Consider the following 27,380-nt stretch of genomic DNA (forward strand, 5'->3'; position numbering starts at 1 on the left):
GCTCTTCATAGGCGTGCCTCGAGCAAGGTGGAGGTCCGAGCGGCCATTTTAACAGCTGGCAAGAGGGGTGGAACAGGCGCTACCAAGCAACGGTTGACGCGTTTTAACCAAGTGACTGGTACAGCGGGGCGGGGAGAAGAGGGCGGTGCCATCCTACGGGATGAGGGGGGCGGGAGTGAGTTAAGAAGGGGCGGGCAGGGTAGGGAAGGCAAGGCGAGGCAAGGCAAAACAAGGCTGGGGAAGGAGCATCAAGCACAGGGACCAGGCAAAGAAAGAGCGTGGCAAAGGCGGGGCGACGAAAGAGCGGGGCGAAAGCCAACGCCTTTCAGATCTGAAGCTTCCGATGATATGGGCGTGGCTAGAATAGGCGGGGCATAGAACAGGTTGAAGTTCAGGGCATGGACAGGAGAGATGAGAAAAGGTGGAGGGAAAAGGTGTCGGTGGGGACAGTGAAGATCGCGAAGTCAGCGTGGATGTGGGACGACGGGAGGTCTTTCGGCCAGAGGACGGTCTATGGCAAGGAGAGACCCCGAGATCACGAGCAGAGTCGAGGCGAAGACAAATATTGGGGCAAGGACCGAGTTATATACGAGAGGGAGCACGGAGAAGAGAGAGCCAAACGGGAGGACCAGGGCGAGGGGCGACCACCCGGCGAGGATAGATCTCAGGGCGAGGGAAGGTCACCCGGAGAAGAGCGATCCCGGGGCAAGGAGAGACCCCGAAGAGCAGAGAGGTCCCAAGACCAGGAAAGGTTCCCTAAGGAGAAGGAGCAGGTCCAGGAGAAGGCTGGTGCGGAGTGGCAGGAGAAACCACCGGGGCAGGAGGAGAGGGGGCGGGGACAGGAGCAGGAGGGTAAAGATGCCCAGGATTCAGGGAAAGAGAGAAGCCAGGACCTAGGACGTGGCCAGGAGAGAAAGAGGCGCGAAAAGCCCACCTCCCACCAGGCTCAGGGGCGTGGTCTGGAGAGAAAGTGGAGCGAGGAGCCCACCTACCACCAGGCTCAGTGGCGTGGTCTGGAGAGAAAGTGGAGCGAGGAGCACACCTCCCACCAGGCTCAGGGGCGTGGCTTGGAGAGAAAGAGGAGCGAAGAGCCCACCTCCCACCAGGCTCAGTGGCGTGGTCTGGAGAGAAAGTGGAGCGAGGAGCACACCTCCCACCAGGCTCAGGGGCGTGGCTTGGAGAGAAAGAGGAACGAAGAGCCCACCTCCCACCAGGCTCAGTGGCGTGGCCTGGAGAGAAAGAGGACCGAAGAGCACACCTCCCACCAGGCTCAGGGGCGCGGCCTGGAGAGAAAGTGGAGCGAGGAGCCCACCTCCCACCAGGCTCAGGGGCGTGGCCTGGAGAGAAAGTGGAGCGAAGAGCCCACCTCCCACCAGGCTCAGGGGCGTGGCCTGGAGAGAAAAAGGAGCGAGGAGCCCACTTCCCATCAGGTTCAGGGGCGTGGCCTGGAGAGAAAGAGGACCGAGGAGCCCACCTCGTTCCAGACTCAGCGCCTGAGCCAGGACAGGGGTCATAACCTGGATGGAGGAGTGATCAAGGACTCACAGAAGGACAAGACCAAGACTAGAAGCCGGTTCTTGAGCAGTACAAAAGCAAAGAGAAAGGGGCGTGGCGAAGAGCAGTGTGAGGGCGGGGCAGCCTGTGAAGGCGGAGCCAAGTTCAGAAACAAGTCGTTGGGGCATAAGGCTAGAGAAAAGAAGGGCTCCGGCAGGGCAAGAAACAAAAAGAGAGTCTTGGCGAAGAGTAGGGTCAGAGTTCTAAGAGCCGACACAGAGAAGAGCAAAGGTGGGGCAAGGAAAGACAGAGCGACTGTCAAGGGGGCTGAAAAGAGCCGCAGGGATAGGAGCGGGGTCAGAAGCAAGAGCAGAGGCGGGGCCGAGAGCAAAGGCAGGGGCGAGGCGAGGAGTGTTAGTAGGGGAGGGGTTGAGAGTAAAAGGACCGGAAGGACCAGGAGTATTAGGAGGGGCGAGGCCGAGAGTAAGGGTAAGGGCGTGGCCAGGAGTAAGAGCAGGGCTGGGACCGAGAGTAAGGGCAGGGGCGGAGGCAGGAGTGGGGCGGGGACTCGAAGCACGATCAAAGGTGGAGCCAGAAAGAGGGGCGGGAAGAAAGGAAAAAACCGAGCGGTTTCCCAGAGAGCTGCCGCAGGGAGCCGGCTAGCAAGTGGGTATTGACCCTCACGTTCTCCAGGTTCTAGCTACATGGTGTGCTGCCCAGCCATGTCCCCTGTCAGCCCTGTATGGCCGAGAAAACCAAAGCTATGGACGTTCTGTGTACTGCTGCTAGTGCTACTGCTGTCTTGGAAGTCGTGGGCGGTAGTCGATTACCAAGACTGCCACTGGCTTGTTGTCCTGAACAATTTCGAGAAAGTAGGTTCGCTCCCGACTAAGGCTCGATTTATGGATCAAGAACCCATTGATACAGTGACCGAGGTGTTCCAAAATTTGGTAGACTTGCCAATCGACCCACGGGAGGTGAGGAACTGGGGTCAAGAATATCAAAGGGATCTTGGGCCAGTAAATATCAGCGGGATCCTGAGTCAGTACACCTCTTAACTGGATATTTCGCCCACCTTTCCTTACAGAAATATATGAGTTTTCCTTACTACCTGAAAGTCAGCCTCTCCTGTGCGAAACAGGTGAGAGTTTACCGTGTGAGTGGGATGGTTTCAGTACATCTCCAGTCCCCGTCATTTTCAGAGGTGCTTTTCTATACAGTTTAATACCAGTCTCCTCCAACCCTGCAGGTCTTACGGATTCAGTCTTCCACTAGGCAGACACAAATACCCTCGTGTCTATTAACATTCACTCTTTTTTTTTTTTTTAATACTCATTTGTCCTGGAGAGATGGTTCAGTGGCTAAGAGCATTGACTGCTCTTCCAGGAGTCCTGAGCTCAAGTCCCAGCACCCACAAGGTGACTCACAACCGTCTATAATGGGATCTGAAGACGTCTTCTAGCATGCATGCATACATACAGACACAACAGTGTCTAAAAGTAAATTTTTAAAATGTTTAAAAAATAATTTTTGAAACAAAGTTAGTCATTGCAAAGTATTTTAAAAATATTCATTTTATTTTTAATTATATGTGTATGGTGGGTATGTGCATGTACATGCAGTTACCGACGGATGTCAGTAGAGGGCAATGAATCCTTGGAATTGGAGTGCAGGCCACTGTGTCTTGAACCATACTTTGGTCGTCTAGAAGAGCAGTCTACACTCCTCACCACTGAGTCATCTCTCCAGTCCCACCTTCTGTCTTTCATAATACAGGAGCGTGTTACATAACTAGGCTGGCCTTGAACTCATGCTGGCCTTGGCCTTATGCCTCTGTTCCCAAGTGCTAGGATTATAGATGTGAGCCACAATGCCAACCTAACTTTGCCCAATTTTGGGTTTTGTTTTGTTTTTGTTTGTTTGAGACAGGGTCTTTCTACATAGCCCTGGCTGTCCTGGAACTTACTCTGTAGACCAGGCTGACCTCAAACTCAGAGATCTGTCTACCTCTGCCTCCCTAGTATTGCAATTGAAGGTGTGCATCACCACTGCCCAACTTTTCCTTGTTTTAAAATGAAGGGTGTTTGACCTTTTTATTGTTGACTTGTAAAAACTGCTTATATATTAGGGGTGATGATTGCTTATCAAATATATGGTTTGAAAACATTCTGTTCTGTGAATTCTTTCTTTCTTTGGAGACAAGGTCTTGTGTAGACCAGGCTAATCTTGAAGACATAGTGATCTATCTGCCTCTGCTACCCAAGTGCTGGAACTCTTTTGTTTGTATTTTCTTTTTTTGAAATATTTATTTATTTTATGTATGAGTGCGCTATCTGTGTGTACACCTTTATGCCAGAAGAGGGCACCAGGTCCCATTACAGATGTTTGTGAGCCACCATGTGGCTGCTGGGAATTGCACTCAGGTCCTCTGAAAGATCAGCCAGTGCTCTTAACCACTGAACCCTCTCTCCAACCCCTGTTAGTGTTTTTAAGACCAGGTCCTGTGAAGCCCAGGCTGACTGACTTGATGTGCAACAGAGGGTAACCTCCCAGTTTTGAGGGCCTCGCCTCCACCATTTCCACTGGGCAATCGAAGTGGTGTTTTTATTTTTTTTTTATTTTTTATTTTTTTTGAGACAATCTCACTATATAGCCCAGGCTGACTTCAAACTCCCTAAGGTGTCCCCGTAGCCTTGAACTGGAGAGCCTGCTGTCTCCAGCTCCGAGTGCTGGGAACAAGTATGTGATGTCACAGCAGGCTGCACAGCCCTGTCCTCTTACCCTCCAATGGTGGAGTGCCTGCTGTCCCCACTCAGCTCACACAGGGCTCGGGACAGATAGATCCCGATACTAAGGCATGCCCTGTAACCCTCAGGATGACGAGGAGCTGGTCCGAAAGAGCCACCTGATGGGGATGAGACCCATGATCCTGATCAGCTACAAGTCCCCAGTCAATTTCTATCACTGGGATGTTGAAAATCTGCAGATTCAGATGGAGGCTGCCCCATTGCGTACCTCAGGTGGGCCAAACTGCCCTTGCTGGTGGTGGTGGGTGGAGATGGGAAATCTGGAGGCCCTCTGAGGCCTTTAGGGGCTTCTGGCAGCCTCTAGTGCCTCAGTACTCCATCTGACCAGCAGGATTCTGCTCGGCGGAGGTCATGTGCACCTTGAACTGGTATGCACCCATGCCCATCAAAAACGGCAGCGTAGTTATGAGTGTGGACATCAGCACCAATGGCTTGGGGGTCTTCATTTCCCCCCAAAGGTATTCAAGCCCAGGGCACAGTCAGGAATCCCAACCAAAGCAGGGGAGGCAAAAGGGAGGAGCAGGGGAAGGTGGCTGCGAGGGGTGAAGTTCCCCTGAGAGGGCCTTCCTCACTGGAGCCTGCTCGCAGGTTCTATATCAATATCAATGGCTTCTTGAAGAAAGATGCAAGTGGCAAAGCCATCTACACCGTGGGATATGAGGTGAGGGCTGCCGACTGGGAGAAGGTATGCGTCACACGCATATGGCCTGAGTGTCCCCCAAGCCAACACAGATCCTATTTGCAGAATACTTACTTGAGCTCCAGGCTCTCGGTGATAACTTCCTAAATGTGCCAGTTTCTTTTTCAGAGTGACTCTGGAAGACAGGGGTGCTTGCACATGTGTATGTGGACACACACACACACACACACACACACACACATACACACACACCCTCCCCAGCTGCTGGGGACTGAACAGAACCTCATGCTCTCCAGTGAAACGCAGTCATAGGAGGATGGCACATTCCCCATTGCCTCATTGGATCTTTTATTACACTATCATTTTATACGTGCTTATACCTATACTATGATATGCATGTGGAAGTCAGAGGACAGCTTTCAGGAGTTAACTCTCTCCTTCCACCATGTGAAATTGCCTGGGATTGAACTTAAGACATTAGACTTGACAGCAGGAGCCTTAACCTGCCAGACCATCTCACCAGTCCCTCTGTAGTGGTCTGTAGTTTTGTTTGTTTCTTGAACAGAGGCTCACGCAGACCAGGCAAGCTTTGTGAAATCTCTGTCCCAGCCTCCTAAGTGCTAGAATCATGGATATGGGGCACCAGGCATGACCTTAAATACTCAGTTTTTCTATTACATTTATCTATTTTGTGTGTGTGTGTGGGCAACTCTCAGGAGCTGCTTCTGTCCTTCTATCATTAAGCTTGTCTTTTACCCACTGAGCCATCTCACACACGTGTACACTCATTTCAAAGACGAGAACACTAGCCAGGTGATGGTGCACACATTTAATCCCAGCATTCGGGTAGGCAGAGATCTCTGAGTTTGAGGCCAGCCTGGTACAGAGCAAATTCCAGGACAGCCAGAGCTACACAGGGAAACACTCTCTTAAAAGAGATAGAGAGAGGAGAGGGAGAGGGAGAAAGAGAGAGAGAGAGAGAGAGAGAGAGAGAGAGAGAGAGAGAACACTGAGGCTCCAAGGGACAGAGTTCTTTATTACCTCTTACTAGAGAAAGAAACTTGAAACCGGTCTTCATAACATCTGCACCATATTCCACTGCGTGTGTGTGTGTGCACGTGCACATATGTCTATGATGTTGGGGCTTGAACTCAGGTTCTTCTAGACCAGCAACTCTACAACTTAGCCAAATCCCCAGCCCTCTGCCCAAGTTCTGAGTTCACTATGCATTCAGCCAGCAAATGCTTCCAAATTATGAGGGTGTTGTCCAGTATTTGGTAGGGTTCAATGCACCTCACCTCAAAAAGAAGAAATGAGGGGCTGGAGAGATGGGTCAGAGGTTAAGAGCACTGGCTGTTCTTCCAGAGGACCTGGGTTCAATTCCCAGCACGCACATGGCAGCTCACAACTGTCTGTAACTCCAGTTCCAAGGGATCTGACACCTTCCTACCAATGCACAGAGACTTTGGCTTATGGCTGAGATGCAGGTTTGTGTGTGTGATCAGGCAGGGGAAGGCTAAGTGGCTTTTCTGCTCCTCTGACAGAGCTCTATGCTGAAGAGTGCTGTCTTTAGTCGTTCAAAATCGAGACCCCTGTGGTACACTAAAGACCATGCACCTGTGCTCATCCTCGGCGGAATTGAAAATGAAAAGGTCGTTTTGCTTTCAGACACTAATTTCCAGGACTACTCTCTCATTGAGGTGAGTGATGGGGCGTGGGGTTACAGAATGGGACCCCAAAGATGTGCCCAATCTTTAGCAACAGGCTATGAAGAGAAAATTTAATGCCAGGAAACAGGTTCAAATCTTTAAAAAAAAAAAAAGACACTTTAAAAATGTCCTGTGTATGTGTGAGTGAGTCCCAAAGGAGGCCAGGAGATGGCACTGGAACTGGATCTCCTGGAGGGGAAGTTACCAGTGGTTGAAGAAAGCAAACTCCATATAGATGCTCTTCGATGCCCATCATTGTTTTTTAGTAAATTGGTGCTCCTAACAGACGTATTTCATTGTCATGATAAACCTATGTTATTAAAACATCTTAAATGCCATATTTTGTAGGCCTCTGAAGTGTTTGAAGACCATCTATCTATCTAAAATATATTTGTTTGACCTTGAAAACATACCTAACATGATCACAAATTTGATTGTTAATGATAGTTAACTAATAACTTACATTTCTTAATTATCTTATAGTTAATGATAATAATTTTCAAGAACTTGAACTTTACATTTTATTTTTAAATGAGCTGCATAGGTACAATATGTTATTGTAGAAAGAAGATTAAAACATGCTGGGCGGTGGTGGCACATGCTTTTAATCCCAGCACTTGGTAGGCAAAGACAGGTGAATCTCCATGAGCTCAAGACCAGCCTGTTCTACAGAGTGAGTTCCAGGATAGGCTCCAAAGACTCCAAAGCTACAGAGAATCCCTGTCATTAAAAGACCAAAAAAGAAAAAAAAGAGTATATATATATATATTATATATACACATATATATATATGTATATTTCTAACAAAAGGCCTTGCATTTCTATCAATATACAAAAATCAAAACCAATTAAAATATTTGAGATTAGTAGAATTTTATTTATTCAGAAGTACATTCAATAGGGAGGGGAGCAGAGAAAAATGTATAGCTCAATAAAATCTATTAAAAAATAGTAGATTTAATAATCTATCCTTTTTTCCTATAATCCCCTACCCCTTTTTTTCTTTTCATAAAGAGATCCCTCAATCTAATCTCCTTTGCTTAATTTCCTCTCTGATTATGCCCAATAGCAACTTGCAACCAACATTGTTTGTCAGCAATGACAAACTTCATAACTCACCAAATGACCAAAAACTACCCACCCCACCTCTTGGGAATGTGGGCACCATGCCCTCCAGACTGCATCCTGTTGTCTGGGGGTGATGACATCTTTAGGGGACCTTGAGAAAATTGGGATAATGGTCAAATTCTGGGAGAGCTAGCTTATTTATTTATTTGTTTGTTTGTTTGTTTGTTAGTTTGCTTAGTCTTTGTGTGATGGGAAAGTGCAGGCTTCTCTGAAGTCCTGGCTCTGTAGTCTGTAAGGCTGGACCATCTCAGCTAGCTGCTTTGAAGTTGTTCTGGATGCAGATTGTTGAGGAGACTATGTAAAGATGATTTGTTTGTTTCATGTTTGAGCAGGTAAAAGGTGTCTATCAACTTTATAAGTCTGTTTGGACTGTATAACCAAACTGTAATATAAATCTCCATACATGCCATAGGACGTCATGAGGGTTCTGTAGCCAACAAGATCTGTCTTGTCTCATCCAGTCAGAGCTGTTCCCATGTAGATGGATCCGTATACACATCCCCTGCTCTGTAGTCTTTTATGACTTTTCCCCTTATGTCTGTAGCCAAAACCTTCAGAAGCTCCCCCCCAGTCAAATTTGATCTTTATTAATTTTAAAGAAATCTATAGCTTTTCATTTCTGTGGAAACAAAAGCACATCCTCTCCCCCAACAAAACACATATCCTGATTTTTATTTTCAAGTCAAGACATCCCTAAAGTGTGTAAGTTGGTTTAATTTAGCAGTTCCTTTCATAATCTAATGTCTCTCAGCAGTTGGCATTTTATGTTTATTAGCATTTAAAGAATTAAAATTCACAAAGCACCATATAAGGTCCAAACTCCATGTGTTATACATAAGCTGTTAGATCCTCAGCAGCGTGACTAGCTTAGTACATGGTGTTGTTGGCTGACTACATCCTCTTTGTCTGTCTAGAGTCTCAGCCATGCTAACCCAGCTCTGGGAAACTTTTGTGTTTGTGTTGCCTCAGGCATTTCTATTCTATCTGGGCTCCCACTGGTAGGGAACCACTCAGGGCTCTGCTGCATAGCAGGCCCTCTTCCTTCCTTCCTTCCTTCCTTCCTTCCTTCCTTCCTTCCTTCCTTCCTTTCTTTCTTTCTTTCTTTCTTTCTTTCTTTCTTTCTTTCTTTCTATCTTTCTTTTTTTCTTGTTTATTTATTTGTGCTTTTTTTTTGAGACAGGGTTTCTCTGTAACTTTGGAGCCTTTCTGGAACTCATTCTGTGGACCAGGCTGGCCTTGAACTCACAGAGATTGGCCTGTCTCTGCCTCCTCAGTGCTGGAATTAAAGGCATGTGCCACCACTGCCAGCCGTAGCAGGGCCTCTTAAAAGAGCTGCATGTAAGTCATTGGCACTGAGCCTACTTGAAAGACCTTGGTCAACCAGGCCAGGAAGCCATGTCTGACTCCATGTTAAGACCTTTTTTCTAAATTTTTTAGAGTTTATGTGAATATACGTGGCCCCACATTGGGTGCCATATATAATAAGTCTTTTTTTGTACCACAAGCCAGCTCCCAAATAATGACATGGAGACTTAATAATTATGGATGCTGGCTTTAGCTTAGGCTTGTTCCTAACTAGCTCTTATAACTCAAATTATCCAATATTTCTAAACCTATGTTCTGCCATGTGGCTTGTTACCTCCCCTTCATACCTCACTTTCTGCTTCCTCTCTCTGTCTGTCTGGCAAATTCTGCTTTCTTCTTCCCTGAGTTCTCTTACCCAGAATTCCTGCTTATACTCTCCTGCCTAGCTCTTGGCTGTTTAGCTTCTTATTACACCAGTAACAAAAACACATCTTCACACAGTGCACAAATTTCCCAAAACATATTTTAAAAGACAAACAACAACAAAAGAACATTTTCCCGAGACAGGGCTTGGAGGCCTCAACCACTTGGCTCACCTGTTCTCTGCCCCTCTGCAGCTGAGCATTGACAGTTGCTGGGTTGGCTCCTACTACTGCCCCATGCTCCAGTTCTCAGCCACCATTCATGATGCTATTTCCACCGAGAGCACGCTCTTCATTCGACAGAACCAACTTGTCTACTATTTCACAGGCAGATACACTACGCTCTTCGATAACAGCCACAGCAGCAGTGAGAAAACTGGGCTGGGGATGGGAGAGCTGGGGAAGGTGTGGGGGTTAGAGAAACAAAATCAAGAAGAACATTGACTAGAAAGGAGAATGTCCAGGCATCATTATGGCATGCACCTGTCATCCCAACACTTGTGAGACAGAGGCAGGGGATCAGCTTCATCCTCGGCTATATTGAAGGTGAATCCAGGTCCATGAGACCCTGAAGATGGGGGAGCACAAACATGGGTGGCGGCGTTGCAGTCCTCTGTAATTCTAGCACTTGAGAATCTCTAGTTCTGGGCAATTAGATTCCAGAAAGCCTGGGAAACTTAGTGAGAACTGCTTTAATTTCCTCCTTCCCCCCCTCCTCAAAAAAATGGGGTCTGCCCATTTATTGGCTTTCCTGAATGAGAAACCCATGTATCTACCGAGGCACTCATTGTAACCCTTGGTCTCCTTGCTGACCCATGGTGATTCTTACCCACACCCAGCTACTGTCCATTTCTCTGTCCCTTAGTAGTCCCAGGGAAACTTTTTGTGACTGGCTACAAGCTAGGAGGGTCTCTTGTTTGCCACACTCTGTCCAACACTCAGTTCAGAACCAGGGGGCACAAAGGAGGGGTGGGCCCACCTAGACCTCATGGACGGCACATGTACTGGTATGCACCTGACATCTCATCGTCTGGGAAGCTGCAGCAGGTAACTGGAGAGTTTGAGATCCGCCTAGACTACATAGGAAGTTTGACACCAGCTAAGGTTACAGTGTAAGACCCTGACTCGTAAAACCAAAGCTGGTCATAGCAGACTAGGACTCAGAGGTAAAGGATGAGGGAAGGGGTCACAAAAATGACAAGTGTTGCTCTAGAGACCCCCAATACCACCCTGACATGTTGCTCCAGGCTAAGAGGACAGTAATGGGTTTGCAAGATTGGAAGGAAGGGGACTGGGGGTCCAGGGACAAGCCTGATCACCTGGTTTTGCTTGCCCATGCTTGCCCCCACTAGGCAGCTGGGTTCGTGTCCTGGCCAACGAGTGCATCAAGAAACTGTGCCCTGTATACGTCAGTGGCAATGGCTCTGAGTACGTCCTGGCCCTCACCACTGGCAAGCATGAAGGTTACGTTCACTTCGGGACCATCACAGGTAAAAAAGCCTGTGTGTTTTGTAAACTCAGGAGACAATCTCTACACTCTTTCACCGAGGGTTCCTGCTCCTTGCCATGTATCCTCAGGAGAGGTGTCAGACTCAGGGTTGTTCCATGTGTGTGGACATGGATCTGCATGTGTGGAGATCGGACTTGAACAGTATTAGGTTCTTTCTATGAAGTCTTCGGCTTTAAGGGACAGAAATCCAACTCAAAAAGCAGGTCAGCAGAGCTGGATGGAACAATGCTCGCTTGCAATCCCAGCACATGGGAAGTGGAGGTGGGAGCATCAGAAGATCAAGGCCATGCAAGGCTACAGTGGGACCCTTATCTCAAAATAAAACACAAAAGCCAACTGGAGAGACCACTCACGTAGTAAATAGAGAGATGCGTGTAAAGGGCCAGTGAGACGGCTGCAGGGAAATCACTTGCTGTTCAGCCTGAGGACTTGAATTCAATCCCTGGGGCCCACATGATGGAAGAAAGAACCAACTCCTCCCACAAGTGGTCCCTCTGACCTCTTCATGTGTGCATGGCATGCAGGAATTCGAGGCCATCCTGGTCTACATAGGGTGTGTTGCTAGTTCTGGGGTCAAAGGTGGAGAGATCCTAAGTCAGAGATTGGCCAAAGAAACGGGGACTGAAGGTGAACAGTCCATGTAAGCTGTCTAGAGGACCAGGTGTCAGGGTCCTCCCAGGTGAAGGCAAAGAGGAAGTATGAGTCAAGCTGTAAGGGGGACAGTAAAGAAGGCATTTCAGAAATAGGAAACTGGGGTCTGGAAGGGAAGGAAGAAGGGTCCTTAAGGTGAATTAGAACTGGCTGGTGGTGAGCAGCACGCTGGAGCTGAGGTATCCCAGCCTTGGGGATCCACTGGATTTGGGAATGTAGGGCAGGACAGTCTGGGGTAGGAACTTGTGAAGCTATTAAGGGGAGAAGAAAGTGGGGTTCAGGAGAGGGTGTGGGAGTCAAGGTGAGTGTGGCCCCAAAGTGGCTGAGAATATGACCACCAAGTAGGGGTGCAGGGCAAGCAGGTATGACCAGGAAAGAGTGTGAGAAGACTCGACCTGCAAGAATGCAGGGAAGTGACAGGGTCTTAAGTGGGAAGGAGTGGGTCCCGTCTACCCTCATGACAGAAATAGGCAAGGGAACTTTAGGATCCTAGTGAGATGTTAAAACGGAGAAAGTAGATGCTGTGTCCAGTAGAAAGTCAATGGACTCACCTGCTATCTGCAGCATTTCCCCAGGCTCAGAGAAGTCAATGGGGGTCATCAAGTCTGGGTCACGCCAGTTTTCCGCCAGGCTGTGTAATTTGAAGGTTGGAAGAGTCTCAGATGCTGGTGTTGGTGAGGCTGGACCTCTGCGGTGTGGCACAGACGACCAGCCTGCACAGTGCCATTCTGATTGCCAGTGTCCAGGCTGTCCGCAGAAGGCAGACTGCCTGGTCTCAACCTGGGGGGCAGGGCAATGTCGTGGCTAGTGAGCCTCCTGGCTGCATTTGAAGCAGGCTTCTGGATGAGTTGACTTGTGGGGGTCACTCAGGGCAGTTGCTAAGGCTTGGGCTTGGACATAGTCTTCTGTTGCAGCCTTGTGTTCTAACAGGAGGACTCAGCTGCCTCATCTCAGTCATTACAAATTTTAAAAACCATTTTCACCAATTCCTGTGTGGGAGTTTGGAGACCCTCCTCAGCCTTTTTTAGTTTCTCTCTGGTATCTGGTGCTGACTGAGAGATGAAATGGGGGCCAGGGCCACGGTGCACACTGGTGATGCTGGGTCAAGTACATTAAACCATGGACTCTCGTCCATGATTTAGGAAAATAGGTTTTTGTCAGCTAGCTGTGTAATCTCTCAGAGTTTATCAAAATTAACAACTGAGACCATTTCCATACTTTGGAGAAGGCAACAAACCGTGAAGTCTCTCCTCTGATGGCCATTTTGACCCAGTTGGTAGTCCCAGTAGGGCTTTGTAACTGGCACTGCCATGTCACCCAAAGGGACCATATTGTTCCCTAGGTTAGTCTGGTCGGCATACTGTCTAGCTGTGGCCTGAACAGGACCTCACTCCTTGGGAGTGAGAGTTTAGGCCTGGACGGCAGAGAGGTCATGCCAGGTCAGATAGTAGGCCTGGGACAGAGCAACACCCCTTGATAGAAACAGGATTAGCAGGCAAGGAACCCGGCCATTCTTCTATTTGTGAGAAGTCGTGAAGAGAGACTGGAACGTGGACTTGAATGATTCCATGGGCTCCAGCTACCTCTCAGAGAGGCAGAGGAGGGCAGTCTGGTGAGACTGGGCGTGAGGAGACACCTGGGAATATTGGGGCAGCGGGGGAGTTAGGCCAGTGTATAGAAGGGTATCAGGACATAGCTTGTGGCATTGGGGGATTAGGGGCAGTAGGAGGGAGGGGGAGAACAGGAAGGGTGGGTAAAAAGGAGGAGAAATTTGGTCTTTGGACCTTTTCCCAGAGGGGAAGAAGGGATGAGGATGGACAGAATGAGGATGTGGGGAGGAGGAGGGGTGGGTAAGCAGGGTTGAGGGGATGAAGGAGGGGCCCATGTCTCTGGCTTCATGGTCAGAGCAGAATTTCAGGGTCCCTGTTCCCAGATAGGCAAATCTGGAGGTTCCCTGACCCTAGCCAACGAGCCTGGTGCCATGGGGCCCTGGCTCTTGGAAGGTGAGAATGCAGAACCCAAAACCTGTGCAAGTAAGACACTTAATTTCAAAAATTTTCAAGATCGTAGAGGAAAGAAAATTCTAAGTTTTCCTCTGGTGGTCGTCTTGATTGGTTATCAAGAGTATATTGTGGTCAGGACTTAGTGCACAGAGAAATCAGGCGTTCAGGACATATAATGTCAGACATATTGAGTAGATTTTATAGAAGACACCCCACAGACGTTTGGGGATCTGGCTTTGAATTGCAGGTGCCCATTTCAGAAGTCTATGCTGGGACCCGAAGCTTAGTGCAAAGTGTCCACTGTGGTAGGCTTTGGGTGTGTGGAATATTTACTTGAACAGAATGTCTTCTGAAGAACGGTCCTGTGAAACAAAGGCAGGTCTTTGCTTTGGTAATGGATCGGGGGCCTAGCACAGCCCAGTCTTTGGCAGGACACCCCAAAAATCAGAGGAGGCCCCAGGCTTCTAAGGCAATGACTTGGAAGTACAACTTAACCCAGCTGAAAGCCTTCTTAGTCTGGTGAAGAGCAGGTGTGTGGTAGAAGGGTGTTTTGCCACTATGTGGCCCAGGGCATGGTAGGGAAAATCAGCCCCTCGGTGGAAGCTCCACCATGATAAGCCTCAGCACCAACGGACGCTGCAAGGCAAATCAAACTGAATTAGGAAAAGCCTGGGTTTAATGGGTAACACACTGCCAGATCATTTTCTGGCCCCCCAGAAATGGGATGGGGAAGAGAGACCAAAAAAATGCATGTCTGTTTTCTGGGGAGCAGTTTAAATACCCTGTGGGAGTGGTCTTGAACATCTCAGTGGGAGAAGCCATATTTGAAAGGCTTTCAGAGATGAGATAGGGTTTGGGGAGAGAGAGATGGGGGAGGGAATTGAGGTGGAGCTTCCATCAGAACATTCTGAAGTTCTCTTTTGGCCTCCTCCAGCACCAGACACCCAGCTGGTACACAGACAGACAGGCATGCAAACCACTCACACACTGAAAACAAATAAATCATAGAATCTAAAGTTATTGCATGCTCGCATTCAGTGCTAAGCAGAAATCTGACCCAAATTTCTCCGTTGTCAGAGCGTCACGGAGGTGCCATTGTCATCTTTCTACATTTTCATTTCATTTATTTGTTTGTTTATTTTTTTGAGACATGAACTCAGTATGTAACTTGCTGTCTTTGAACTCACTATGTAGACCAAGGTGGCTTCAAATACCCCTGCCTCTGCCCCTCGGATTAAAGGCCTGCACCAATAGTCAGGGCTTGTCCTAGTTTTACTTTCCCATCAGGCATCTGCCAGGCCCGACTGAAAAGGCATGTTTGGTTTTTCTTTGTTTTCGTTTGTTTGCAAGAGTGCTGATAGTGCCTGTTGTTGCATCCCACGGCGACTGGATGTGACTCACACTCCACACGCTGCTCTGTGGAGCCCTGTGTCTGTGTCTTTGATAAGTGATATGCCTTCACTGCTCACGTTCCCATCTGTAAACATGGGTCCAGACGACGACACTAGAGTCTGTGTCTTTGGTTGATATAAAGATTATAAAAATTCCCTGGGCATGGTGGTGTACACATGTAGTCACAACACTTGGAAGGCTGAGGCAGAAGGATAAAGAGGTGGAAGCCTTGTTGAGCTAAAAGACAAAACCGGGGCCAGAGCTTGGCTCAGCATTCGAGAACCTGCATGGAGTCTAGCAGTGAGTGGGAGCTGGGCTCCCCAGTGTGTATCACCACACCATGCTTCAATAACCCTAACTCCCAGCCATGGGAGATTTAAGAACATTTCTGAGACTCTAGATCAGTGCAGAGATGAGAAAGCTGGAAGGCAGACCTAGCCCCTCGACTTCCTGAACTAAGAGTTTCAAGGTGTGGGGATGCTGAAGGGGTGCTGGTTGGGTGGGATGCCCTACAGATGCTGGTGGACTGAAAAGGGCCTGAGCATGGGACCTGATTTGATCCACAGATGGCCTCGTGTCCTTCCGGATGGTGCCGGATGGCTGGTCAATATGTGAAAAGTTATCAGGTACTCATTTTTTGGTGGGATCTGGGTTGGCGGGTGGGAAGCCCTTGAGGAGGGTGAGAAGGGTTCTGGGGAAGAGATCAGGGCCTGAATTGCTTTCGTTTCTGCTCTCTCCCAACAGGTTTAAACTGCACCATCACCTGGGCTACATACATTGCTGATGAGAGGGCCTTGCTGTTGTTGGTGAAGGCCTTCTTGACTTCGTTTGAGGACTTTTACCTAGTCAACTTTAACATAGGTAATCAGGTTGCCTGGAGGTCAGGAGGGAACATATAAGAGCCTAGACTGTGGGTTGTATGTCCACACCAAACACTCCGCTCTTAGCTCTTAGAGTGGGCTGGGGAAGCCTGCATGTCTCGGAGAGAAATAGGAGGACAAGGAGGAAGAATAAAGAGGGGAACAGAAGCTGGATCTGGAACACACACACACAATGGTATTGATATTCCGGGATGTTGATGGAGACTGCTCATTCAATCCTGGCCACCCAGACCCAAGTAACTACACAGAAACTGTATTATTACAACACTGTTTGGCCTGTTAGCTTACACTTCTTATTGACTAGCTCTTATACCTTAAATTAATTCATTTCTGTTAGTCTGTCTCCTATGGTGAATACATGGCTTCTCTCTTACTTTGCCTCCTTTCATCCTCTATCTGCCTGGAATTCCTGCCTTGCTCTATTCTGCGCTGCAATAGGCCCAAATCAGCTTCTTTGTTAACCAATGGTATTCACAGCATACAGAGGGGAATCCCACATCATCTCCTCTTTTCTGTCTAAATAAAAAGGAAGGTTTTTTAACATTAACAAAGTTAAATTACATATAACGAAACAGGTATCAAGCAAGAATTACAGTTAAAATATTTTATATACTTTTCTTTTATCATAACTAAGGAAAATTATAATAATGACTATCTATTCTCAATTCCATCAAAGACTCCAGAAGGATAAAATATTACCTAAATAAGCAGGAAGTGCATTGTAAGCAACTTCCAAAACTCTAAAATTGACAGAGACATCTCGCTGCCCAGACAGTCTCCCAAAGTTCTTCTGTATCTGGGGCACCCAATCTTTAGACTACAGACACATAGCATCTGGCAGACTTTTCCATGAATCAGGAAATTTCAAAGACAGTTCCACCTATATTGGCAGTTTAGTTTGTCAGTCACTTTTTTAAAAAAAAATTTATTTATTTATTATGTATACAATATTCTGTCTGCATGTATGCCTGCAGACCAGAAGAGGGCACCAGACCTCATTACAGATGTTTGTGAGCCACCATGTGATTGCTGGGAATTGAATTCAGGACCTTTGGAAGAGCAGGCAATGCTCTTAATCTCTGATCCATCTCTCCAGCCTTTGTCAGTCACTTTTTTTCTGTGTCCTGCAGAATGTCTAGCAGACTCTTTCATGAAGCAAGTACCATAAAGGACCGTGTCACCTTTAGGCAGGTTCAGCAGTCATTTTCCTGTGGATCTTGCATGTCCATTGCATACAGCATAACATCAAGCAGTCCAGTCAAGAGCAGTTTCTTGCCCAAATGGCTAACAAACTCCATAAGGAGCCTCTTCAGTGTTCACCATCCTCTTGAAGTAGATTGGTGCTGCCAGGAGCAGTTGTGTCTCATTGTCATGAAAACTCCTAAGTTCTTAAACATTTTAAATGCTATATTCTGTTAGTCTTTGAAAGATTTGAAGCATATCTATCATCTGAAATATATCTTTTTTAAAAATATTTATTTATTTATTTATTATGTATACAATATTCTGTCTGTGTGTATGCCTGAAGGCCAGAAGAGGGCACCAGACCTCATTACAGATGGTTGTAAGTCACCATGTGGTTGCTGGGAATTGAACTCAGGACCTTTGGAAGAGCAGGCAGTGCTCTTAACCACTGAGCTATCTCTCCAGCCCGAAATATATCTTTATACATCTAGAAAACCTAGCAAACATGACTACAAGCTTGACTATTATAGAGGACTATCTACTGACCTGTATTTCTTAATTATACATGACATTTTAAAATGTGCTGTACAAACACAATACCTTAATCAGGAGCAGAAATATAACAAAATTGGCCTTAAATTTGTATCAATAGATTAAGATCCATACCAATGCAAAGTATTCATATCTATAGCACAGGGTTACCAAGATGACTTAGTGGGAACAGTCACTTGCCACCAAGCCTGATAACCTAAGCTCAGTTCTCAGGAGCCACATGGTAAAAGGAGATAACTGATTCCTGAAAGTTGTGTTCTGTTGTGGAATGTGCATTTGTATACACACACGTGCGCACACACAGAAACACAGACACTAAATATAATAAATCAACCCTAAATGGGAAGTCAGAATCTTTAAGATGGGTGGGAATCTGTATTTATTCATTTACTTTTTGAAACAAGGTCTCATTATGTTGTCCTAACTGGCCTGGAGTTCCTCATACAGACCAGGTTGTCCTTGAACTCACAAAGACGCACACGTCTCTGCCTCCTGAGTGCTGGGGTTAAAGTGCCCCCTTGTCCAGTTGCCTACACAGTTGTGTGTGAGGATTGCAGAGCTGGCAACTGAAAACTGAAAGGGCACCCTCTTTCAGATATGGAGAGGTCTTCAGCTCTAAAAGTGTTGCTTTCCTCCTTTTAGATAGCCAGAAAATGATCATTCTCTACTCACTACCAAAGTATGTCCCAGAAGGTAGGACTAGAGGGTGAGGGTGGCTTCCAGGGTGGGCAGTGGCCAGGAAGAGCCCAGGCAACGGCCTACGCTCCTCCTCTACACCGCACCCTTTCTTTCTTTGCTGTGATCAGCTCAGGGTTTGAACTTCCTGGTGCTAGATGGGACAGAGACCTACACCTCCACTTTGTTGATACCCAAGGGCTTGTTCTTCAACACATTCAACAATATACTGTACATCTGGGGTAACTTCATCCTGCAAAGGTAGGCATAAGCCATCTCCCCAGGGACCCACCCCCACATATTTATTTATAGAAATAATTTTTGTTTGTTTTTGAGACAGATATCACTATGTAGCCCTTGCTGTCCTAGAACTCACTATGTAGACCAGGATGGCCTTGAACTCACAGAGATCCATCTGTATCTGCCTCTACCTCTGTCCAGTGCTTGAGATTAAAGGCATATGCCATAATGCCCAATAAAGTTTTATTTTATTTTCATTATGTGTATGTATGTGTGTCTGTGTGGTGGCCTACACATAGGGGTGCAGGTGTCCATGGAGGCCAGAAGAGGGCATAGAAACCCTGGAGCTGGAGTCAAAGGGTGCTTGGATTTACCTGTAAGAGCAGGAAATGCGAGCAGTGGTTGCGCATGCCTTTAATCTCAGGACTTGGAAGGCAGACAGGCAGATCTCTGTGAGTTCAAGGCCAGCCTGGTCTATAGAGCAAGTTCCAGTACAGCCAGGGCTATACAGAGAAACCCTGTCATGAAAAACTTTAAAAAAGGGGGGGGCAGGGGAGGACTGGAGAAATGGGTCAGAGGTTAAGAGCACTGACTGCTCTTCCAGAGGTTCTGAGTTCAAGTCCCAGCAACAACATGGTGGCTCACAACCATCTGTAATGAGATCTAGTACCCTCTTGTGGCCTTCAGGAAGAACACTCTATACATAATGAATAAATCTTTAAAAAATTATTTAAGCACAAAAAATCTATTGACTTATATTTAAAAAGATCGAGAGCCAGCTTCAGGCATGTCTGGATCAGGTTGTATGACATTGGGACTTCATTTGTAGGCAAGATGGTGCTTTTACTGAAGTCCTAGGCCAGAGAGCTGGGTCCTGGGGTCCCAAAAAAATCAGACAAAAGAAGATGGGGATCTAAGGGCACAAGGACACTCCAATGCATGGTGGAAGCTGACACTGGCATTAGGGTCCCTTCACTATTGCGTACAGGGCCTGCAGACAGACAGCGAGTCCTGCGCTCGACTATGGGAGATGCAGGTGTCCAAGGACACTGGCCTGTCCCCATTCTCTGAGCTCCCTCTCTCTGCCTCTCCAGCTACGATAGGTCACACTTCATTTTTCTGGCGGACTTCCCCAGGGACATCACCATCAAATACATGGTCAATTCTTACCGAGGAGACATGGCTTTTGTCACAGAAACAGATGAGGTGAGCTACCCTGTTGTTTTCCCCAAGCCCTCCTGCCCTGTCAGGGTGAACACCCTTAAGGGATCCCAAGATAATGTCAGTAGAAGCTCTATCTGTAACTGGGCCCTGGAACTCAGAGAGGGTAGGAGATTTTTCCCCAAAGACACACAGCACAGTGGGTGAGTAGGGAGGGTGAGAATTTTTACCATAGCCCATCTATAATGACTGCTGGTCCACAGATCTGGTACTTCCTGGAAGGTGGCTATGATGTCTACCGCCTGGTCCCATCCAGAGGCTGGAATCTCTTCTTTAACCTGCAGAAGATGGAGCAGTCTCCCCTCTATGCAGACCAAGAGGTCTTGGTCTCCGTCTTCTATGAAGATGGGGAGCTCTACCAGGTAACCAAGGGTGGTGGAGGGTAGGGTGAAGATGGGGCACAGGTGGGGACCACAAGGAGGTTCCCACCAGCTTACCTGCCTGCTTCTGCCCCAGTTGGTATTTCTTCAGACCCCCGGAAATAAACGTTTGGTCAAGAGGGTCTTGCCCGTGGCACAGGTGCTGCTGTTTGAACAGAACAACCCCCAGATACTGCTGAAGGATGGGTGAGAAGATGGGGCCCCTGAAGAGGTCTGAGAGCTCCCAGGCAAGGGGCAGGAGCAAGAGACACCTTAAGGATTGCCTGGGATGCAGATGCATAGGTGCTCCCCATGGAGCAAAGCTCAAAGGAAGAATGTGGTGCAGCTGGTCATCAGGGAGGAGGGGGCTATGGTGAGAGGGTGCAGGGGGTATATGAGGAGGAAGTGGGAAAGGGAGCTTAGAGGAGAGAGCCTTACTAGTAAAAGCCCTAAAGAGGACCAGAGTCTAGTCCTTCAGTAACAACAGACTCCAGCAATGGTCTTTGGCAACAGTCTCAGCAAGAGCAAGGTTAAGACAAAAGAATTTGCAGTTCAAGGCTACTCTGGGCTACTAGTGAGACTGGGGGAGGGGGCTTCCAAGCACCTGCAGAGGGTGGGACCAGAAAAGCAAATGGCAGTTGGTTGGAGTGGAAGCAAGGCAAGGGACCTAACTGGGCTGAGTGGAGAAGACGTTCAGTAGAGAACCCTGGAGAACTGAAGGTGGAGGAGGCAGCTCTTGTCTGAGAGACAGCCAAGAGTATGTTCAGAGAGTGCTGAACATGAGGGTCTGAACGGAGTTTGTATAAGCCAGGATAAATTTAGGGAACCAGCAACTCAGAAGTGGGGAAATAAAGGTCTGGGGACGCTCCTGAAATTCCAGAGGTATCAGCATCTATCTCCCCTCATATGCCCACTGCCCACTGCTGCCCAGGGACCGCAGGATGGTTGCCTTCTCCAACATCTGCCCTTTCAAGGTGATGCGTCTACGCGACCTGCCCAAAACACAGCATCTTTCACGTCAGGAGATCTACCGTGCTCCACCACCTCTGGTCTCCGAGTCCCAGGGCTTCCACAATAATAAGACACTTGCTGTATATCAAGGACTTATCTATTACCTGCTGTGGCTTCACTCCAAGTATGACAAGGTGGGCACCTGGAGGGGTGAGCTTGATGGGGTAGTGCAGCCAGATTAGAGCCTGAAGTTTAACACACTGAGGGTGAAGGGACACAGGCAAAAGGTTTGAGCTGGACTTCAGAGTGCTTCTTAGGGGTGAGGCCCTTGAATTAAAAGCCAAGAAGCCAGGTTTAGGTTACACATGCTGGCCCATGCCTATAATCTCAGCACTTGGGAGGTGGAGGCAGAAAGATCAGAGATCAGGAGTTTAAGACTAGCCTTGACTACATGAGACCCTGCCATTAAAAAAAAAAAAAAGTGCCAGGCAGTGTTGGTGCATGCCTTTAATCCCAGTACTCTGGAAGCAGAGGCAGATGGATCTCTGTGAGTTCGAGACCAGCCTGATCTACAGGAGCTAGTTCCAGAACAGGTTCCAAAGCTACAGAGAAACCCTGTCTCGAAAAAAAACGAAAAAAAAAAATTGTTTGTGTGTGTGAATGTGTGGGGAAAGGGCTGATGTGATGGTGCAGCCTTTATCCCTTATCCGAGCACTCTAGAGGCAGAGGCAGATAGAACTCTTGAGTTTGTGATCAGCCTTGTCTACATAGTGAGCCAAGGCTACGTAGTGAGACCCTTTATCAATAAAATAAAATTAATAAAAGAAACAACAACAAAAAACCCGAAGCCAACTAGACATAGAACAAAACAAGGGACGGGGAGATGATGCACAAACCCTGAGTACGAATCACGGCACCCACAGAAAAAGCTGTGTGTAAGGGCTGGGTTGGTCTGTAATCTTGGCGCTGGAGAGGCAGAGACAGATCTGAACAGTGAGACTCACTGGCTAGCCAGTCTAGTCCGAGCAGACCACGGTTCAGTGAAAACTTCCTGGGCTGCTTCTTTGGAAACACAAGCAAGGTTTCTGGCCTCGAGACAAGCTCGCACAGACACAGGAAGCCGGGTATTGGGGTGGGCTGGGGTTCAGCTCCTACTCTGAGCTATTAGCCGAACCCAGTCCTAGAGCTAGCTGTCTGCCTCCTCCCAGTCACCTCATGGTGTCTGACCATCCCGCAGCCCTACGCGGACCCTGTGCACGATCCCACTTGGCGCTGGTGGGAACACAAAACACAGTACAAGGTAGGTGAACGGGTTGGGAATTGGTGGAGGGACAGCACTGAGACGCTGGCGTCCCATCCAGCGTCCACTGGCTGACCACCTGGTGCTTCCAGGATTATTACTACTACCTGTCCAGCAACTGGCTGGCAACGGAAGGCATGTACATCGACATGAACAGCTACCAAAAGCTCTACAATATCTCCAAAGACAGCGAGCTGCCCGAGACTGTCTTCCTGGACAAGGGCAACTCGTTTAGCTTCACCGTCTTCCTGTCGTCGTACGACAACGACACCAACTCTGGTCCGGGGGCGGGGCCTACTTGGCAACCGAGGGGTGGGGCCTGGAACCTCTCGGGGTGGGTTCCAGGCTTCAAGCCCCTCCCACTTCCCCTGACAGGCTCTGACCTGACAGAGAATTTGGCAGTGGCTGTGGCAGTGGCTGATCCCCATTGCCTTGAGGCATCTGTGAATCAGGAGGTCCTTATTAATCGCAAAGCAGTGCTCTACAAGGTGAGGAGGCCAGCGAGGAGCACGGGTGCTGTCCCTCTGATCCTCTGCACAGTCAGTAGAAAGTCACAGATCTTATTAGTCCTTTTGAGTCCCAGTTATCGGGTCTTCCAACGTCTCTGGATCCGAGGGCGTTTTTGAATATCCTTTTATTTCAGCCTCTCCTTTCTTTACCTCAGATTATAGTCAAGGACAGAAAGGTCTGCTATGATCAGGGCCTCAGTGGATATAACCTCAAGAAGACTTCCTTGATGGTCAAAGTATGGTCCAAGCCTGGGGGAGGGTGTGGGGATGGGACCTTGGCCCTTAGGATCCCTAGCATCATCCACTCCTACCGACAGGTGTTGAGATCCTCTGGAAAATGCTTCAAGGCCACATACCTTGGGGCAAGCATGCAAGTACTGGCACTTGGGTACTGGGCCTGGTATTGGGAGTGGAAGGTTGGGTGGAGTTGCCACAGGGCTGGAGTTGCCACCCCCCAGCAGGAGGTCTTTTCCCTTCCCAGGGTCATTTGATGGTGCCAGTGTTAATCGGCTGTCCCCCTGGCAAGCGCCTGGCCTTCGACGTCACCTACACGGTCATGCACTCCCAGAACTTAAACAAGCACTATTTCGACTGTGTGGTGTCGAACTCCGAGATGCCGTGCTTTCTCTATCGTGACTGTGCGTCCCATCCCTTCTCTCACGCTCACTGCCCTCCTGTCCTGGCCATTTTGCCTTCCCTCCTGCATTCCCTTCACCACAGCCCATCACCTTCTGCTCCAACCCTGAGCAGTCCCCCCTCCACTTACTTCCTGCTCCCCTCTGGACAAGGCTAATTTCTTCTTCCCCTCTTCTCCTCTGCAACTCACAGTGTTTCAGCCCTTCTTCTTAATCCAAGACATGGTGACGGGAGATTCTGGCAGCTTCCTAGGCAGGTGAGGAAAGGCTGGCTGGAGGCTGCAGGTACTTGACAAACAGGAAAGGGAAGATGAAGGGTTCAGGACCCTAGGTGGTCCGTGTTTGCCTCTTCATTCTGCAGTTACTTGCTGCTGGTTGTGGGTGGCGGTCCCACAATGGACACCATCAGCGATTACACAGAAGAAGAAATCTACCGTTACAACAGTCCGCTGGACAAGTAATCCTTCTGGGGCCCCTGTCCACAGTTGGGTCCAGTCTGCGGGTCTCCCCTCCCACTTCCAGTTAAACAGGGGACTCTTGCTGCTCTTGCTGCAAAGTTTACCGACCCACCCAGTGTCCCAGATTAGACCTACAGACAGGCCTAGGCTCCAGCCCCGCCCACCAGGGCCCTGCCCACCAGGGCTCCGCCCTTAGGTGCTGACAACTGTGTTGTGCTCAACTCACTCTGACATTATGGGGCCTGCACAGGACCAAAAGCCTCATCTGGACAACAAAGGTTAAAAGAACCACCCCGGACAAGAAGTTCTACATAATGAACTACCAGAGTCCGGGAATTGAGTAAGTCCCAAGAGTTCTGCCCTCCAGGTTTGTTTGTTTGTTTGTTTGGTTTGGTTTGGTTTTGGTGCTCTCCTGTCAGGTAGCCCAGATTGGCCTTGAATTTACTATCTAGCTGAGGATGACCTTGTTCTCATTCTCCCATTTCTGTCTCCTGAAATCTGGGATTACAGGTGTGCACCCCCAGACCACTTTGTGGGGTGCTAGGCTTGGTGAATGCCAGACGAGCATTCTACCAGCTGAGCTACTTCCCCAGCACCCTGTTGTTTTGGTTTGACTTTACACAGAGTCTCACTGTGTAGCTCTGCCTTGTCTCAAAGTGATGATTGTTGTACTCTGCTTTCTGGAATTTAAGCCATGCTCTTTGCACGAGCGCCCCTGGATCCCCTGTGGCCCAGCGTGGCCTCTGAGGAGCTTCCCCGGAGACATACTGCTTGTGTTTCCCAAGGAGGGCAAGCCTTTGTATGTGTGTAGTGAGGCTCTGCCGGACTCCCATATTCTGTCCTCAGGCCTTGCCTCACCCTCTCCTTTTTTCAGCAGGGTTATCCAAGCCGTTTCTTTCCAGAGGGGCAGTCGACTCCTCTGAACTTGCCCATACCTTTCCCATGCTGAGCCTTGGCTGGCACTGCCCACCCTTCTTTGACCCTCCACCTGCAAATCGCCTTACATTTTGTCCTGACCATTCTAAGCTGTTACTCTCCCTTGAAGGGCCTCTCTCCCCTTTTACACAACTCTTAAATAGACACAATATAATTTTTTTATAAAGATTTTTATTTATTTATTATGTATACAATACAGTGTTCTGCCTCCATATGTGACTGCATGCCAGAAGAGGGCACCAGATCTCACTGTAGATGGTTGTGAGCCACCATGTGGTTGCTGGGAATTGAACTCAGGACCTCTGGAAGAGCAGTCAGCATCCTTAACCTCTGAGCCATCTCTCCATCCCCCTATAATTTTTTTTTTAAAGTGAAGATGAAGATGGGACAAACTAGTGCATGGTCAGCATCCATTGCCAGTTAAATGGAGATGTTACTGAATGAAATCAATCCTAGCAGAGTTCGATAGCTTATAAGGGCTTGATAACCATCTTTGAGTCAATGAAAAGAAAGCCGTGATACCACAAGGTGGCAAATGAACAAATTAGCCAACTGCACCCAAGTTTGTCCTTAGTTCAGGTTTATTGAACAATAACCAAGAGGGAATAAGAGAAGAGACATGAGTTTGTGCCTAGCTTGTGTTCAGACCCTGCTTGAGGGATGGAAGAATGAAGGCGGCTCCCAGTAGGCATTCGGCCCTGCAGGTGGCTGAATTGGCAGGTGGAGGCAATGAGGCAGCAGGCAGTTAGGAACCAGCCTGTTCCCTTGGCAGGTGCTCAGACAGCATCCCTGTTTGAGTGGACTGAGTAGGCGGGAGAAGGCAGAGACTATAGATGGGTGTGGCTCAGTGGGGGAGCTCTGGCTTCTTTTACCTGTGAAGGGGTTGAAGCAGCAACTCAGTGGGAGAACCCTTGCCTGGAATGCATTTTGGAAGGTCTGACTGTGGGCGTGGCTCTGCAGTAGAGTGCTGGCCTAGCTCAGTCCAAGCACCACCCTTAAAAAGGGACAAATAGCCTGGAGAAGGTGGAGATTGTACTCAGTTGGTGCCTACCGAAGTGAAGTGTTGCAGCTGCCTATACTTGGACTCCTAGGTGGCTGTGTTTAGAGAACTCCCCGTGCCATGACATCATTCCCCAAAGCATCTTTGCACCTGAATTCTTCCTCAAGTTGTTGGTGAGCAATAGGTAAGCCAGGCATGTAGTCCGGGTGTGTGTGCGTGGAGGGGGTCTGAGACTGTTCCATGGGATGATGCCACACAACTTAACACAATTCTGGATTCCATTCCCTCATCAGAGGAGTAGACACCAGCACATACTGTGACTACCAGCTCATCTTTGTAGTGCACCTTCATGGGCTACCGATCAGCGGCAAGCGGTCCCTCTTCATCGTCATTGTGAGTGGCAGTCAAAGGCTTTCCTACTGGGTGGGAGGGTTCATCCTACACTGTACACCCATGACTGCTGTACCGTGCTCACAGGTGTCCAGCAGTCTGCTTTTGGGCCTGGTGGTCTTCTACATCCTGTTCTGCCTCGTCTGGCCCCACATAGTGGAGGCCTGGACCTCGTTACGCTGGAAGATTAACAACCTCATAGCCTCAGAATCCTACTACACGTATGCCACCTCCAACGCGGGCTTCAGCTTCCATTCTCGGAGTGGCTCAGAGGAAAGTTCCAGGGCGCTCTCCAAAGCAGGTTCCAAAGAGGACAATGTAGCCAGGAAGTGAGAAGTGGCCTGAGCCTCTAGTCTGTACCTTTCCCACACACACCCTTAAGCCTCTCCTGGTAGGAATGCAGCCTGCCACCTACCCAGGGCTTTCTGATTTGTTAGAATGTCCCTGTCTCATTCAGACCCAAATAAAACATCATTTGAAAATCAGCCCTAGTCTTTCAGAAGGGTCATGTGTTGCTCGGTTTGTGCCAGTACAGCTACAGTTACCATTAAAAGACCAGATTCTACGTTTTCAAGATGGTACAACAGATAAATGATCTTAGTACAAAGGCTGACAGCCTGGGTTCCATCCTGGGACTCATATGGTGTAAAGAGACAACTGAGTCCCTGAAGCTGTTCTCTGACCTCAGTAAGCACAGGGGTGTGTCCACACACACAAGTGTGACACACATGTACACACACACAGATATAATTTTTGAAGTTAGGATAGGTATACATTTTGATCTCAGAAGAGGAGGCAGAAACAGGTGGAGCTCTGAGTGTGGGACCAGCCTGGTCTACATAGCCAGGCCAACCATATATGTACATAGACCCTGTCTCTAACAAAACAAAACAAAATCCCCTCAGAACAAACAAGACAGTGCTAGCTAGTATGGTGACTCAAACTGTCGTCTGACCACTTCAGTGCCCAAGGAAGCAGAAACAGTCTGAGTTTGAGGCTAGTCTGGGTCACTCAGTGACTTCCAGAC

The 27,380-nt window shown here is 48.4% G+C and overlaps 1 protein-coding gene across 1 annotated transcript; it reads left to right on the forward strand.

The window, feature by feature from the left end:
- Catsperg (catsper channel auxiliary subunit gamma) lies at positions 1 to 26,838 on the forward strand. Its single transcript, XM_087907067.1, has 29 exons — positions 1 to 118; positions 2,188 to 2,471; positions 2,582 to 2,635; positions 4,370 to 4,514; positions 4,633 to 4,759; positions 4,890 to 4,962; positions 6,486 to 6,641; positions 9,701 to 9,872; positions 10,858 to 10,995; positions 15,628 to 15,687; positions 15,806 to 15,922; positions 18,322 to 18,372; positions 18,486 to 18,615; positions 19,689 to 19,800; positions 20,019 to 20,177; positions 20,272 to 20,381; positions 21,106 to 21,319; positions 22,363 to 22,425; positions 22,518 to 22,704; positions 22,801 to 22,913; positions 23,090 to 23,170; positions 23,252 to 23,308; positions 23,416 to 23,572; positions 23,763 to 23,826; positions 23,931 to 24,026; positions 24,278 to 24,367; positions 26,055 to 26,147; positions 26,257 to 26,356; positions 26,441 to 26,838. The coding sequence occupies exons 2-29, from the start codon at positions 2,199 to 2,201 to the stop codon at positions 26,684 to 26,686; spliced, it is 3,438 nt and encodes a 1,145-aa protein (XP_087763193.1). The 5' UTR covers positions 1 to 118; positions 2,188 to 2,198; the 3' UTR covers positions 26,687 to 26,838.
- The last annotated feature ends 542 nt before the right edge of the window (positions 26,839 to 27,380 follow it).

The sequence above is a fragment of the Myodes glareolus genome, chromosome 1 (genome assembly GCF_982192425.1).
Source record: "Myodes glareolus chromosome 1, mMyoGla1.1, whole genome shotgun sequence".
Classification (NCBI taxonomy): domain Eukaryota; kingdom Metazoa; phylum Chordata; class Mammalia; order Rodentia; family Cricetidae; genus Myodes; species Myodes glareolus.